General features: G+C 40.6%; 1 protein-coding gene across 2 annotated transcripts in view; it reads right to left on the reverse strand.

Annotated features, from left to right (window-relative positions):
- The window catches only part of itga3b (integrin, alpha 3b), a 44,134-nt gene that overhangs the window by 16,321 nt on the left and 12,028 nt on the right, over positions 1-15,785 (reverse strand). For both annotated transcript variants that reach the window (XM_072456049.1, XM_072456050.1), the window contains exons 2-7: positions 5,006-5,133; positions 4,409-4,491; positions 3,990-4,239; positions 3,337-3,438; positions 3,065-3,269; positions 378-571 (exon numbers count right to left, since the gene is read on the reverse strand). In XM_072456049.1, coding sequence (XP_072312150.1) covers positions 378-571; positions 3,065-3,269; positions 3,337-3,438; positions 3,990-4,239; positions 4,409-4,491; positions 5,006-5,133 — 962 coding nt within the window. The remainder of the gene's footprint in view (positions 1-377; positions 572-3,064; positions 3,270-3,336; positions 3,439-3,989; positions 4,240-4,408; positions 4,492-5,005; positions 5,134-15,785) is intronic.

A 15,785-nucleotide genomic window follows, 5' to 3' on the forward strand; every position in this document is an offset into this window, starting at 1 on the left:
GTTTTATTCTTGCTTTAGTCCTGGTTTAGTCCTGTTTAGTCTTGCTTTAGTCCTGGTTTTGCTTGTCAATTCAACAGAAATTGTGTATATATAGTTGATCTTTCAGTATTCAACAAATGTGAATGTGACTGTGAAATTACCCATGAAAGTGAAAAAAAGAAAAAAAAAGGAATACGAATCTTTTAGTACAAACTATATGATAATATACATTTGTCGATATATTGCCCACCTCTAGTTCAGTTAATTGTGTCCCTGTTTAGAACACAGTAAATGGGAAATGACTCTGTTCCTTTTAATAATAAATACACACATTTGACCTATTGTGTTTGTAATATTGAGGAAAATGATATAAATAGCATATATTGTTGTATGAATACCTTGAAATCCATCTTGATTTATGTCCCCGATAGCGGCCAGTGCGAAGCCAAACCCAGAGGAGGCAGGACCGGTCAGGACCAGTGTGGGCGTTTTCTGGAAGGACCCGTTCTCGTTCATGTAGACGTAGACGGCTCCGCCTCGCTCCTTCATCCGGTCAAAGTAAAAGGGAGCTCCCACTATCAGGTCGTTCCAGCTTTAAAAAAACATTAACACACATTTCACTCAGCGCAGGATAAAAACTGATGATGAAAAGTTGATCTGAGCTGGTAAAACGGGGGTGATTTTACTCTTACATCACTACGAATACTTTATTATGACTAGTGGCATCCGCAAATGAAGCAGCTCCACACTAGAGTTATACTGCATCTGCAATACTTTGGGATGATATAGTTTTAGTGCTCGAAAAGGATTAGGAAGAAGAGGAGGACAATATTGACAAAAATGCATATATGAATGTTTTATTTATATTTTTGCCTCATATCGATATTGATGATATTTTAGGAAGCATCCAGGATGTGCCAAAATGTGCCTTTAACTGTCTTAGTTGATGTTTAAACCCAGTCAAAAATGTAAATGGACCATAAAAAGGGCAGAAATATCACTTTTAAATGATTTGATTATGGACGATATACTTGTTTTGCATAATATATCTCCAAAACTCCTCCTTTTAAGCTCCTTTAGATTGAAAATGACTCTCAGCTGGAATTCGAAACATCTTGAATTTAAAATATTTTCCAGATGACTACTTTTGAATTTGTTTCTACGCATTGTAGTTTAGACTTTGACAAATGTTACTAGTTTCTCAACTTTGTACATTCAGCAGAATCATGTAAAACAACAAGTGTTTACAGCTTGTGCAAAGTGTAACTAGTCTTTTTCTAGAGGTGTAAATGCTTTTAGTTAACTTCCTTCAGCAACAACTTATAGTATATACAAGTACTGGCACTACTGCATAACTGTGGTAGAGTACCGTATTCTCCGCACTATAAGGCGCACTTAAAAGCCTTTAATTTCCTCAAAAAACGACAGTGCGCTGTATAATCCAGTGCGCCTTATACATGGATTCATTCCGGTTGTGTTTACTGACCTCGACGCGAATTTGTGTGGTACAAGTTTTGTTTCGGTTGATGCGCCTTATAGTCCAGAGTGCACCTTATATATGAAAAATGATTGAAAATAGATTCATTGACAATGCGCTTTATAATCCAGTGCGCTTTATAATCTAGTGCACTTTATAATCTAGTGCGCTTTATAATCCAGTGCACTTTATAATCTAGTGCGCTTTATAATCCAGTGCGCTTTATAATCTAGTGCGCTTTATAATCTAGTGCGCTTTATAATCCAGTGCGCTTTATAATCTAGTGCGCTTTATAATCCAGTGCGCTTTATAATCTAGTGCGCTTTATAATCCAGTGCGCTTTATAATCTAGTGCGCTTTATAATCTAGTGCGCTTTATAATCCAGTGCGCTTTATAATCCAGTGCGCTTTATAATCTAGTGCGCTTTATAATCTAGTGCGCTTTATAATTCAGTGCGCTTTATAATTCAGTGCGCTTTATAATCCAGTGCGCTTTATAATCTAGTGCGCTTTATAATCCAGTGCGCTTTATAATCTAGTGCGCTTTATAATCTAGTGCGCTTTATAATTCAGTGCGCTTTATAATCTAGTGCGCTTTATAATCTAGTACGCTTTATAATCCAGTGCGCTTTATAATCTAGTGCGCTTTATAATCTAGTGCGCTTTATAATTCAGTGCGCTTTATAATCTAGTGCGCTTTATAATCCAGTGCGCTTTATAATCTAGTGCGCTTTATAATCCAGTGCGCTTTATAATCTAGTGCGCTTTATAATCCAGTGCGCTTTATAATCCAGTGCGCTTTATAATCCAGTGCACTTTATAATCTAGTGCGCTTTATAATCCAGTGCGCTTTATAATCTAGTGCGCTTTATAATCTAGTGCGCTTTATAATCCAGTGCGCTTTATAATCTAGTGCGCTTTATAATCTAGTGCGCTTTATAATCCAGTGCGCTTTATAATCCAGTGCGCTTTATAATCTAGTGCGCTTTATAATCTAGTGCGCTTTATAATCCAGTGCGCTTTATAATCTAGTGCGCTTTATAATCCAGTGCGCTTTATAATCCAGTGCGCTTTATAATCCAGTGCACTTTATAATCTAGTGCGCTTTATAATCCAGTGCGCTTTATAATCTAGTGCGCTTTATAATCTAGTGCGCTTTATAATCCAGTGCGCTTTATAATCTAGTGCGCTTTATAATCTAGTGCGCTTTATAATCCAGTGCGCTTTATAATCCAGTGCGCTTTATAATCTAGTGCGCTTTATAATCTAGTGCGCTTTATAATCCAGTGCGCTTTATAATCTAGTGCGCTTTATAATCCAGTGCGCTTTATAATCTAGTGCGCTTTATAATCCAGTGCGCTTTATAATCTAGTGCGCTTTATAATCTAGTGCGCTTTATAATCTAGTGCGCTTTATAATCCAGTGCGCTTTATAATCCAGTGCGCTTTATAATCTAGTGCGCTTTATAATCCAGTGCGCTTTATAGTGTGGAAAATACGGTATGTATTTGCTGTATTGTATGAAGTCACAGTAGTTGCAGCTTTATAAATACTGTCTACTGAACATGAAAGGACCAAATATCTTCCCATTTTAGTGCTTAGAACCTACTCATCATTGTTGAGGTCAGTGACGGCGAGACTGTTCCCAAAGTAAGAGCCAACTTGTTCCCCCGGGATGACCAGCACGATCTTCATGGTGCTGTCCGACGTGGTCCCAAACAGCACGGAGCCCCTGGCCTCGTCCCTGGGGGCCCCCGACACCACCGTGTAGTCGTCGAGGGTCAGCAGCTTTTTCTCCTCCAGCACGGAGTAACCTGCAGGAAAGACAGTTATCTCAAACAAAGAGAACGTTTTGAAGATAACGCTTGAACAAATAGTTACCGATGTAGCTGTGTCTGTATCGCAACAATTGTCCGAAGTTTTTGTCCACCGAGTCCCAGGACATTGATGGATCCAGGTTTCTCCAGGTTATGTGAACATTTCCTAAGCAAAAACCCAAGTATACAACAATTGTCAGAGCATAAAATTGATGAATATGGATTTTTTTTCTTTCAATATCCCATTGACAGGCTGGAATAACATGCTAAGTATTTTAGTTCAACATTGATCTCTGTTATATATGTTTAAATGTTACTTATATTTACTAAAATTTGTGATACCTTCAGTTTAGACAGGAGATGTTCTAACTACAACATAAAATGGTCCCGGTCCTGGCGGAATAATTTAACTGCCAGGTTGCACAGAGAAATGCTATGTTGAATCCTATTTTTCTTATGTTTTATTATTTGACAAGGACATTGCACAATTCATAAAACTGCCCATGTAACATTTAAAAATACAGTTAAAAAATAGTTAAACAAACAAACAAACAAACAAAAAACACCAACAACAACCAATCACCAGCAGAGGGAGCACTTCATCAGCAATCTAAATACAAATCTACATATTTAAACATGTAAATACAATGTAACAATCATTTTATGGTGTCAAAATAAATAGCTATCAAATATAAATACATCAAATATATCTATTACCTTGCCACAAGTAGCTTCCAGTTGCTCCGAGGAAGACGTCGGTGTCGGTCATGCCCCCCGAGATGCCCATATTGCACATGCCCTCGTTCTCCATGTCCCGGTTGGGGTCGCACACTTCGTAATTGTGGGTCTGCCAGTCGTCCGAGGGGTCAAAGGTCAGGTCGTTCCCTCTGACGAAGCATTTGCCGATCATGCGCCGCTGCTCCTCCGTGCCACCGGGAATGATCTTCACGTAGCGATGGCCGCATGCCTGAACAACCGAGCAACAAAGAGGAAATAGGTTTTTTGGGGGGAATAAGAACTAAATCTCCATCTATTTCATAATGTGTTTATTTTAGATGATTTGTTCTTTCATTGGCTACAGTAAAACTCATTGATTTTGTGCTTTCTCCATCTCAACTTTGCAGATAATATCTCACCAGCACGCGCCCGGGCTGTCGATCTCTTTGGGTCGACACTGTCACTCCGAGCCACATTCCCTCCACCATTTCTGAAGGGTTTGCTGGAACGAGTAAAATGATCAAATATTCAGCAATATTACGCAAAATACAACCGGACTAAGAGAAGCCAATAGTGTAAGTTGCTGAGAACATGTTTCTTTTTAACCTGATGTAATTAATTTAGTGTCTAGCCAAGTTTCCAGATTAGAAGGGTCAGGGAGAAGTGAACAGAAGTTTAAGCCCTGTGACTAAGTCTGGAAAATGTGCAGCTAAAATCAGTCCTTTAACTTTTACATCAAAAGGTTCTGGTTTGAGAAGTTATTTTTAGCACGTTCATGGTGAGTGTCCTGCCTAAAGGTCGTTGAGTTCAAGGCAGCTTTAAAAAGACACACAAGAAAGTGTAAGAAAAGTATTTGAATTTATCAAACATCACCAGATTTATTTATTTTTAATCTGTGTGAAATATTTTTACATTTTTAAACAGGTACTTCAATGCTTTTACTTTAGAATTACACTTTTACTCTTTTTTTGCACCAGTGAGTATGTAGATGCATGACATTGAAATAGAGTTCGTACTTGAGGTGAGCAGGTCCATGCGGGTGCAGTCATTGCTCTCGGTGGTGATGGGGCAGGAGTACACGGCTCCAGTCTCGTTCACATTTGGGAGGGATGAGGCCTTCTCTTTAGGCGCTCCAACCAGAAGTCTGTGCAGAGGGCAGACAATACATGAGGCTAGAACTGTAAAGTGAACCAAAATGTACTGTCTACAGAGAGGCTGACAGCAGCTGACGAGCTAATGAGGGCACATTTTAGATCAGAACAATGTCCAATAAATATTATTACGCCTTCATTTTCTTTTGGTCCACGCTCTGATAAAAAGGTTCCAGTCCCAAGTTCTTGGCTTTCTTATGTCCAACATAAATGGAAAGCTGCAACCCACATATTACCAGTCAAATGAACCATTCTGGAAAGAATCAGGTGCGTCTGTGCACCAAATCCACAAATAAGAAATAAGCTTAAAAGTCACAACATTTGAATAGGCCTTCTGCCTGGACATTTTAAAATTTTAAAAGTCCATAAATCACAACTCATGCTCATGAACTCTCTTATCTGCACTTGGAAGTGCGTCAGTCCTGGTCTGACGCCTGTCCGTCTGTGGCAGTAAGATCTGTGGTTGTCCTTGAGGTTTATTCTTTTTCCCACAGGGTTTTTTGTACTTTTCCCTTGCCAAGAAGGCGGGTCTAAGGACAGGAGATGCTGGGACAGTTATTCATTTGCAAAATGTCTGTGATCATTGTTTAATCTGCTTCTCTATTTCCTTGTTGCCAATCGAGGCCACTGTCGTTGTGATTTTGGGCATTACAAAAATGAATTGAATTAAATTGACCGCTCAGTCTATTGTTTAGGTCAATATCTTCCAACTCCTACAATATCAGGAACAATACATCCCACTCCCTACATGAAACCCTGCTCTCCTGAGCTATCGGGGTCCCTTCAGCAGGTGCATCAGGCAAACTCTGAGAAGTACGGAGCGCTATAGGAGCTCCTTCCTCCTTGTGGCCACTACTCCAACCTCTTCCCCTTGTGCAAAGGGCCAGTGAATGCAATCTGATGTCAACGTGATCTGATCTTCTCTTTATATATGCAATAGCAGCACCTTATATTCAAATATTTAAATGTTTGTAGGATTTATAGGATTTTACTAATATTTAAATATGTCTCATAATTGCTTTGTGATTAATGAAGTGATATCTTACCTAGACAGATTGTACTAACATTGAAGGTTTATACAAGGTCTTCAGCGGTCAGATGTGCTGACCACATCAGCACTTTTTAGAGGGACACTTTGAAGTGGAGGATTAGAACCTATGGCCACAGCACTGCACCGGGACACTGTTTACTGTCAGCACAAGATTTATTAGCTCCACTTTGTAGGCGGAAGGTGCAGACAGCCTTGTTTACAGTGCGCGCCACACGTGCACGCCGGTATTGTGCAATGAAACAAAAGCCAGCATAGGATGGTCAGAGAGAGTGAAGGTAAAACGTTTGTGGAAGCGTTCACGAGCAGGAGGTTGATGGCTGACATTTTGGGAAAGTGAAGACAGAGGAGTCAAATGTTAGTCATGAGGACAGCTCCTTCTCTTGTACGCAGTTATTACTAAGAGCAAATACACTTCACAGGTGTGGACATTGGACATGACCAGGTACTTCTGAGCTAAGGTCAAATCAAACAGTTACAGTCTGAGTCATCACATTGTTCAGGCAGAAGTCATTCACACAGAAAGGCCCAATCTGTGACTAACTGTACATTTCATCAGTTAAATAGACCTAGACAAAGTTAGTCCATAAACTTCAAAGTAAATCAAACATCAGTAAATGTTTTTGTCCTACTTTTATCCTCTATTTCCGCTGTCTCTCATTATCTGAAAATATATATGAGCGAATGGTTGTTTTAAAGGTGAACATCTGTCACTCTCATGATAAATGAGTGTCCAAAGTGTACATGGATATACTGTAGTTGTCTGTTAGTGACCAACAATCCAAAAAATGCATCCAATGTGGCAAATACAAAACATTTAGTTTAAAAACATTTCAAATATTGTCAACTTAAAATACAAATTTCAAAGTTTGGTTCTTCCATTTCCAGGTTAAATTCACACACTCTCCTCATCCAAAATGTCCAGCAAAGACAATCTAATCAAGACATCCTAGTGAGGACTTTGATGTCTCTGGCTAACAGTGTGCTTTGCTGAAGTCATGTGAATGGTTTCCTCTTGGCTTTATCAGGTTATGCAGTTAGATCGGGACACACGCTGGTCTCAAACTGGGCCACACTCTTTCCTTTGTCTGCATCATTTACATCTCTGGAGTCAAACGACCTCCTCCTTCCAATCAGCACTGAAGCAATTAGCTGACAGAGTGATGATAAGTGACAGGAGCTAACATGGCTGCACAGAGTGCACTTTCCACTTGACTGGGTTGAAGAGGAGAGTAATCAGTGATAAGATGAGGCACCGAGATATCACACAAGGATATGAAAGAGACAGTTTTGAGACAGTGAGAGACAGTGGTTTTGCATTGTATGAATATATTCTTGAAACAGCAAATAGAAGACATCGGTGTATGAGCAGAGCAAATCACATGCTTTTACTGACATAAGAGCCTCTAAAAAGATACAATTCCACAGATATTTTCCCACGCATTCATTCCATTAGGCCAAACATGGAGCATTGTCCCTGTGGTACAATGAAGATCTGCATCCACATAAACAAAGAGTTAGACAATTATACAGATGTAAAGCCCAAACCAGATACTATGATTTTCTTCTATTTCTTAACAATAAAATAAAAACAATCAGAGATAAATTGGGTGAAATTACTCCCACTATTAGCCCTGAATAAACCCAAGCTGTAAAAGTAGTGTCCCATATAAATCCATCAGTAAATCTGGAAAGGTTCACTGCTGATGAGCCAGCAGGGATTTTATCCTATAGAATATTTAAATTGTTTTTCTTTAATGCATGCACTTTTAGTTTGTATCATTGTTCATTGATTTATGTTGCACCGAATCACCAAAGCAAGTTCTTATGTTTGTGAGTTCTGTTCATTGGCAATGGCAATAAAGAGAGATAATTTATGTGTCCTAGACCCGATTCCAAGACATTCTCCCCCTATTTATAGATTCTATTCTTGATATAATAAATACTTCATTAGAAAGTGGTTATATTCCACAGTCCTTTAAACATGCAATCATTAAACCACTTTTGAAAAGCCAAACCTAGATCCTGACCTATTGGTAAACTACAGACCTATTTCAACTCTTCCCTTTGTCTCTCAAATCCTTGAGAGAGTTGTAGTTAAACAGCCTTGTCGCCATCTACAGGACAATAACTTATTTGAAGTTTTCCAGTCAGGGTTCAGAGCCCACCACAGCACCGAAACTGCACTAGTTAAAGTCACAAATGATTTGTTATTAGCTGCTGCTGATGGACTCAATCCTGGTCCTGGTGGACCTCAGCGTTTCACACCATCCACCACAACGTTCTACTGCAGAGGTTAGAATGTGATGTAGCTGGTTTAAATCCTATTTATCAGATAGGTGCCAATTTGTTCATGTAAACCAGAGCTCCTCACCTTGTTCTAAAGTGACCTACGGCGTGCCGCAGGGTTCAGTTAGTTCCAATTCTGTTAACTCTTTATACGCTGCCGTTAGATAACATTATCAGAAAGCATGCCATCCTACCTCAAAGATGCTATAGTGCCATATCAACCAAACAGAGCCCTTCCTTCGCTAGTTGTTCCTGGCAGCGGAGGGTCTAAGGACAGGGGAGCTGGGGACATTTTGTCTAAGGACAAGGGATGCTGGGACATTGCCAAGTCCCTATTAACATTGCTTAATCTGTTTTTCACTGTTGCCCCCTCGAGGCAACTGCTGCTGTGATTTGGGGCGTTACAAAAATGAACTTTGCTCCAGGTGTACTGCAGCATAAAGCTCTGGTCCACGTGTGCACGGAAGGAGACTTGTAGTAAACACATTGGTCTTGTCTCTGCGACCCACGTGTCTCTCACTGTTTGTTGTGGAATGTTCCTCTGCTGACAAACAGTCTGTCTGAGGGAGTCGGATCTCTCCTTCACTGTGGAACTCCTCCAGGTTTATACTTTTTCCCAAGGAGGTTTTTGTAGTTTTTTCCTGGCCGAGAAGGAGGATCTAAGGACAGAGGACCCTGGGACATCGCCCCTTGTCCTTTTAGACATTGTTTAATCAGTTTTTCGCTGTTGTGATTTTGGGCGTTACAAAAATAAATTGAATTGAAGACACAGCCTAATGTGAGCTGCACTCTGTTATTTTATTATTACAAATAGTCATTTTCATAAAAGAAGGCAAGCAAACCACTATTAAATTTGCATAGTCAAAAAAGCAAAAAGACGTGTTCTTGAAGTGGAGTCAAAGTCAAATATTAGGTCTAGTAATTGTTAAAATAGAAAAAACATAAGAAAGTAAGGATGATTTTTTTCTTATTATTAAAATGGATCATGTAGTGTATAATGCATAATTGTCTTTTTGTCCACAGTTTAAGACTCTAAACCTTAAGTTTGAATGATATGTGTGATACACTAAAGGTGCACACATCTAAACTGGGACTAAACCCGGTACGAAGCCTGGACCAGACCAGGATCGCCCCCACCAAAGCTTGACATGAGTCACCTTCCATCAACGTGGAGTTGTTTCATTTAACATAAGTCCAAAAGCATCAAAATATGTCAAGAATGCTCCACAAACTCATCACAAAGATTGACTCAGCATTGACAAGACGATTCATATCCTGTTCTGTTTCCACCGGCAGCAGCAGCAGCAGCAGCAGCAGCAGCAGCAGCAGCAACAGCAGCAGCAGCACCAGCAGCAGCAGCAGCAGCAGCAGCAACAGCAGCAGCAGCACCAGCACCAGCAGCAACAGCAGCAGCAGCAGCAACAGCAGCAGCAGCAGCAGCAGCAGCAGCAGCAGCAGCAGCAGCAGCAGCAGCAGCAGCAGCAGCAGCAGCAGCAGCAGCAGCAGCTGCAGCACCAGCAGCAGCAGCACCAGCACCAGCAGCAGCAGCAGCAGCAGCAGCAGCAGCACCAGCAGCAGCAGCAGCAGCAGCAGCAGCAGCAGCAGCAGCAGCAGCAGCAGCAGCACCAGTAGCAGCAGCAGCAGCAGCAGCAGCAGCAGCAGCAGCTGCAGCACCAGCAGCAGCAGCAGCAGCAGCAGCAGCAGCAGCAGCAGCAGCTGCAGCACCAGCAGCAGCAGCAGCAGCACCAGCAGCAGCAGCAGCAGCAGCAGCAGCAGCAGCAGCAGCAGCAGCAGCAGCAGCAGCACCAGCAGCAGCAGCAGCAGCAGCAGCAGCAGCAGCACCAGCAGCAGCAGCAGCAGCAGCAGCAGCAGCAGCAGCAGCAGCAGCAGCAGCAGCAGCACCAGCAGCAGCAGCAGCAGCAGCAGCAGCAGCAGCAGCAGCAGCAGCAGCACGGTGTCCTCTGTCTGCTGCCTCCTCATCACCTTCTCATAAGCACTCCACACAAGACAAGTGAAGAGGAGCCGGACGGGAGGCTGCTGCATTCCTGCTCTCGGGACATGTTGAAATTTGCCCCCTTTGGCCCTGCGACCCATCTCAGAGTGACAGAAGAAGCAGACAGTGACTGTGGAGGGCCCGTGCACAGGAAATGGGAAAATACAGTGCTGTAAAGTGGTAATAACAGTGTGAGTCATAACTGTGAGGCTGTGCTCAGAATGCACTCTGATGCAGGTCGGGAGGTATCTACAGGAACATCAGTGAACATGAGAAGAAGAAACAGACTCGGTGATGAAAGAAGCACCAGCAGAAGAGATGTGTCCTCCCGAGACATAGAATAACAAAATATATTGGAGTTTCATGTTCTGCAGGTTCAGTCTCAATGCAGTAGTCAGTGGGTAGTTGTAGCACTTAATAATGAAAGTATGTAGTTTAAAAGTAGCGCCCTGTATTGATATACACGATATGTTGCAATATGCATATTTTAACAGCCCTAGAAGATAAAGGAGTAGCTATTAGGGTTGTTAGAAGTATATAAAAAACTGATTATTTCGTATTAAAACTTGAATTTAAACAATTATCAATACAAAAAACTAGAGAACTATTGGCAGAACTCATCATTGTCCAATTATTTTATTTTGAAGGATTTTTTTGGCCCTTAGGCTTTATTGGACGGGCCAGTGTAAGAGTGAAATGGGGATAGATTTTTTTCCATTAACATCCCCCACTGAGACAGCCTGAGCTTATCAATGCTGAGAAAGGTGTGTCATGAAAACAGTTCACGTGGAGCAGATGAAAGGATGAAGGAGAAGCCGCTCCTTTGCCTCACAGTCTTTGGAGTTCGGGAAAAGCCTTCTGTCAGACACTGGCTCAAGCAGCGCATCATCATAATTATACTTTACACTCAAACATCTGTAGACTCGACACAGCTCTACAAATCGCACCTTCATTAGAGAAAGCGAGACATTTTGACTCTTTCTTGAAAGCCTTTTGCCAGACAAACATGAACAGGCGGCGCATCAATAATGTTGAGTCGTTCTGCATGTATTTATCTTTATACGTGAGGCTGGTTGGAACATGATGAAGACTATTCTGAAATGCTTATTCAGTCTTTGGACCTTGTTTTAAGTGGAACTAGGTAAATATTTAAACATCTAAGTGGGAAAAATGTGCATTGAGAAGTCGAGTTGTCAAAAAGGGAGTTCTTTTTGGGAATGCTTGCGTATCCAGCTGCCACAAATGTGCTTAAGTGAACAACAGAGAGCAGAGAGAGATGGATCGGCTGTCCTGATAAGTCCAGATAACCTGTTTGTCCCAAAGGTGTGGTTCTGGCCCCCGGGCGACGCAAAAACACCCCACTGCAGTTTAGCTTACAGCCACGAGGCAATACACGCCACTAAGAAATTGAATCGTCGTTAGTGCTTTCTCTCAAAATCGACATACAATACTTTGCTACAAGTAAGAGTAAGTATAGCAAACCTTTTGTGCGTGGCTTTTTTTTTTTAACAATGTTGAAAATGCAATAGCTTCAGGCCACGTCTTCAGAATGCGCTGTAACGTGCAGAGACAGGCACAGCCCCCTGAGAATAAGGTATAGAATGGATAGAAGAGCAGAGAGGCGTCTGTGTGACAGGAAGACAAGGACATTTTGTGTCACGATTATCATAATATCATAAGTCAAAGTAATTGCAATTAACCATATCATGATAGGCCCAAAGTCACTGGGACCAAGGAAACAAGCGGTAGGAAATGAATGAATGAATATCATGATCATTATAAACATATTTGGAAGTTTAAATGTTATGGATGTTAATATGTAGATTTTTTAAATTTAATTTTATATTTATTTATTTTATAATCTTTTGTCCCTAAGGTTTTATTAGACAGGAAAAGTAGGGGATGAGAGAGAAGGGAGGACATGCAGTAAATTGAGTATGAAGTATGGAATTGTCTTTTGCTGCAAAAAATATCGCAAAAGTATTGATATCACCAACGACACAACTTTACAGTGAAAAGGAAAATGTTGTTTTTATTCCTGATTTTCCTTATGCGGCAAAATTGTTGATCTAACAAATTTAGTCTAATTTTTGTCTCTGTTAAGTTTTTGTTCAGACAGAGTTTGACCAACACATTGAGACATGAGCATATTTGATTTACTGTAACAGAAATGATTGGGTCAAGAAGTCAATGATTGCAATAATATTGATTTTGGAGCATTGAACAGACATATCGCAATCATTTACTATATTGTTCAGCCTAACTTTACTATCAGTAAAAGTTAGGTCTGGAAGAGAGGAGGATAATCTGGGATCATGACGGCCATCTTTGTTGGCCATTATCACGAGCAGTGTTCTCGCTGAGGGGTTTTGGCATGGCGGGCCGCCATGCTTCTGCTGGTCACCGCCATGCTCAAAAGATACCGCCAGGTATTAAGAGAACCGTGCGAGCGAGCACCACGGTGCTTTTCGCTCTAAAGTACTACAGCGAAAGCCATAGTACTTTTCGCTCATGCAGACTACGCAGTACTTTTTTTAAGTGCTTTTTGCGAGCGCCCGTAAGGTTTGTCCCACCGCCATCCTTCAATCTCAGCCCAGCGAGAACACTGACGAGGTATTAAAAAAATGCTCAATGAATGATTATCGTCTACCGTTTTATCCCAATAATCAATGTAATTGTTTATTTTCCCATCCCTAGTGATACCAAGGGGAATGAAATATAAAACAATAAATAAAACAACTCCATTCACCCTTCACCTTTATTAAGTTATTTGTCTTGGGTTATCTGATGTAACTCTTAATGTGGTAATAATATTGGCAATTTGAATAAAAATGCAATGACACCAACTTTTTTCAAATTTGGCTTTTAAAATACATTTCTGGGCACATGCACTGGCAAGCTCAAGCGTACGAGACGTTTTGTGTAGTTGTCTTAATGCATAAAGTCTTATTGACTGAAGAAAGTACTGCACGTATTTCATATTGAATTTTCATATTGAATTAGACACGGGGACAAGCCAGACTCAGATCCTGTCATGATGTCACGTCTGCACTGTAACAATAGACATGGGCTTTATATTCTGAAACCACAGAGTGTGACATACAGTGAAGTGTGCTACTTCTAGCAAAGAGTCGTCTCAGGGTCCATTTTATTTTCCATTTTATTTATTTTTCCATTTATTGCACTGTGACTATGAGCACATACTTTGGTATCGGGCTGGTCACAGAAGCACGCCTTGCTGTTAACACACGCTCAAGGCCTAAGTGCAAGGCCCGGTTAAAGCATGAGCAGTGACGTGGGATGTTAACCTTCTACTTCTGTTACTGCAATGAGAAGTTTGTAATAAAACATTGTCATAAATATATAACTAGAAGATTGATTTTATGTGAAGGCTGTGGCATGGTTTTATAGACACTGCACTGGTTCTCCTGAAGTCGTTAGAAGAAGTGCCAAGTGCTGGTAATAATTAACAGGACCATTGTGTGAGGTGAAAGAAAGGAAGTTGGATTCTGGGTAAAGTTAGCAGTGACACACACATCTTGAGCAATGGTGCAGAATTTCCCCACAGGTTCTACAAAGCTGCTTTGTCGGTTGTTTATTTCGTCATTTATGGATAAATAACTAATTGTCATTATAGAGGCGAGATGTAGTGGAAAGAGCATCCAATGTTAAAGCAGTGCCATATCACAAGAGCAGGACATTCTAAAAGTACTTTGGTAGATGGAGGGTACAACAAGTTTAAAGGGGAACTGTGTACATACAAGCCTAGTTATTAATGATCGTTGAGAGTTTACTACTGCAGACCCTTTGGTCATAAAAGCCTTGAACATTCCAAAACCAGGCCTCAAGTTAAACAGTTCAGTTTTCTGCATGGTGAACGTTTGACTATCTGTTTTGATTTGATTAAAAATGCGTGGTTGTCATTAAAGGAGAATGCATTCCATTTGATCCCAACAAGCAATAAATAATAGCTTTATGGGGAAAAAAAACATCACCCCAAATTGCATTCGCAACCTTCAAACATAGAAAGTACACTACCCCCCCAGTTTGTTTCTATTTTGAGAATATAAACCGAGATAAATGACTTTGGTCGGCCAACAAATAATAACCTACATTTAATGCTGCCTTTGAAGCATGTCAAACCTTGTTTAAGACTCTATACATTTTGAATTTCTTCCTCATGTCATCTGGTGACCTCCTGAAATCAGTCCCGACCCCCAGGTTGAGAACCACTGTTCTAAACAATAGGTCAAGTCAACATATTATTTCTGTTGTACATTGAGATTTTATAGAACTACATTATCAACCAAATAAAGGATGAAACATGAAGTCAAAAGGTTTCTAGACAGAAAATATTTATGGCTCAAGTGTATTATTGAAGGAATATTGTGTTTGTTATGACATTGTATTTTTTGTGTACGTTTTTTTATAATCCAGATAACAATTATCAAAACACGGCTACAATTATTGTTTAAAGTCGATCAGTCGTTGTAGCTCTACTAAGCAAATCATTGTCGGAATAATTGTGATTATTATTTAAATAATCATAATCATTTTCATAATTGAGCCGCCCTGATACACCTTTAACATCAAGTACATACACATCAGATGCTTGTTTCTTTGCTCAGAATAAAACCAAAGTACATGTCCAGCCTCTGAAGGTGAAAGCTTTGTTGCCTTCACCTTTTCACCTCGATCACATGCTCAGAATGTCTTCACCTTGTCATTACTCCACAATGGTGCCTTTCTGATCACATTTCAAAGGCCAAATCTGACAACGACAGAAATCCCTGCAACACCGGCAAACTCTATTGTCTCCTGATTAATATTACTAACAGTCCAATGATGAAAGCTGCTCTATCCACTCCACTGGGCATCTCAGCTGGACAAACATCCTGTCTGCGGACCACCATCTGCCAACAGTGACACAGTAACCACACAACAAACTCATTTAGCCCTGTGTGGCAGATCAAACATGGAGGCTAAGTCACAAACTCACTTTTATTTGCACTGCCTAAGTCCTCATGTGACTTAACAACTGCATATGTTTGGGATTGGATTTTTGCCCACCCACTCGTTTAGCATGGGACACAGAGCATACCATAAACATACTATAACTTACAGCTAGTTTAAAGGGGACATGTTATGCTAAATCAGCTTTAATGAGCTTTTAACCTCATTACTATGGTGTTTCCTCATCATTAGTCGTCTCAGAGTTGTATTTGGATTGATTCATACATGTTTGAATAATCCTGTGTTGTCCTGAGGCTCGAGGGCTCTGAAAAGTCCTGTTTTCACCTACCCCCTATCCCCAC

Source organism: Eucyclogobius newberryi, unplaced genomic scaffold (genome assembly GCF_026437365.1).
Source record: "Eucyclogobius newberryi isolate DKJ021-1_F unplaced genomic scaffold, fEucNew1.0.hap1 SCAF_20, whole genome shotgun sequence".
NCBI lineage: Eukaryota > Metazoa > Chordata > Actinopteri > Gobiiformes > Gobiidae > Eucyclogobius > Eucyclogobius newberryi.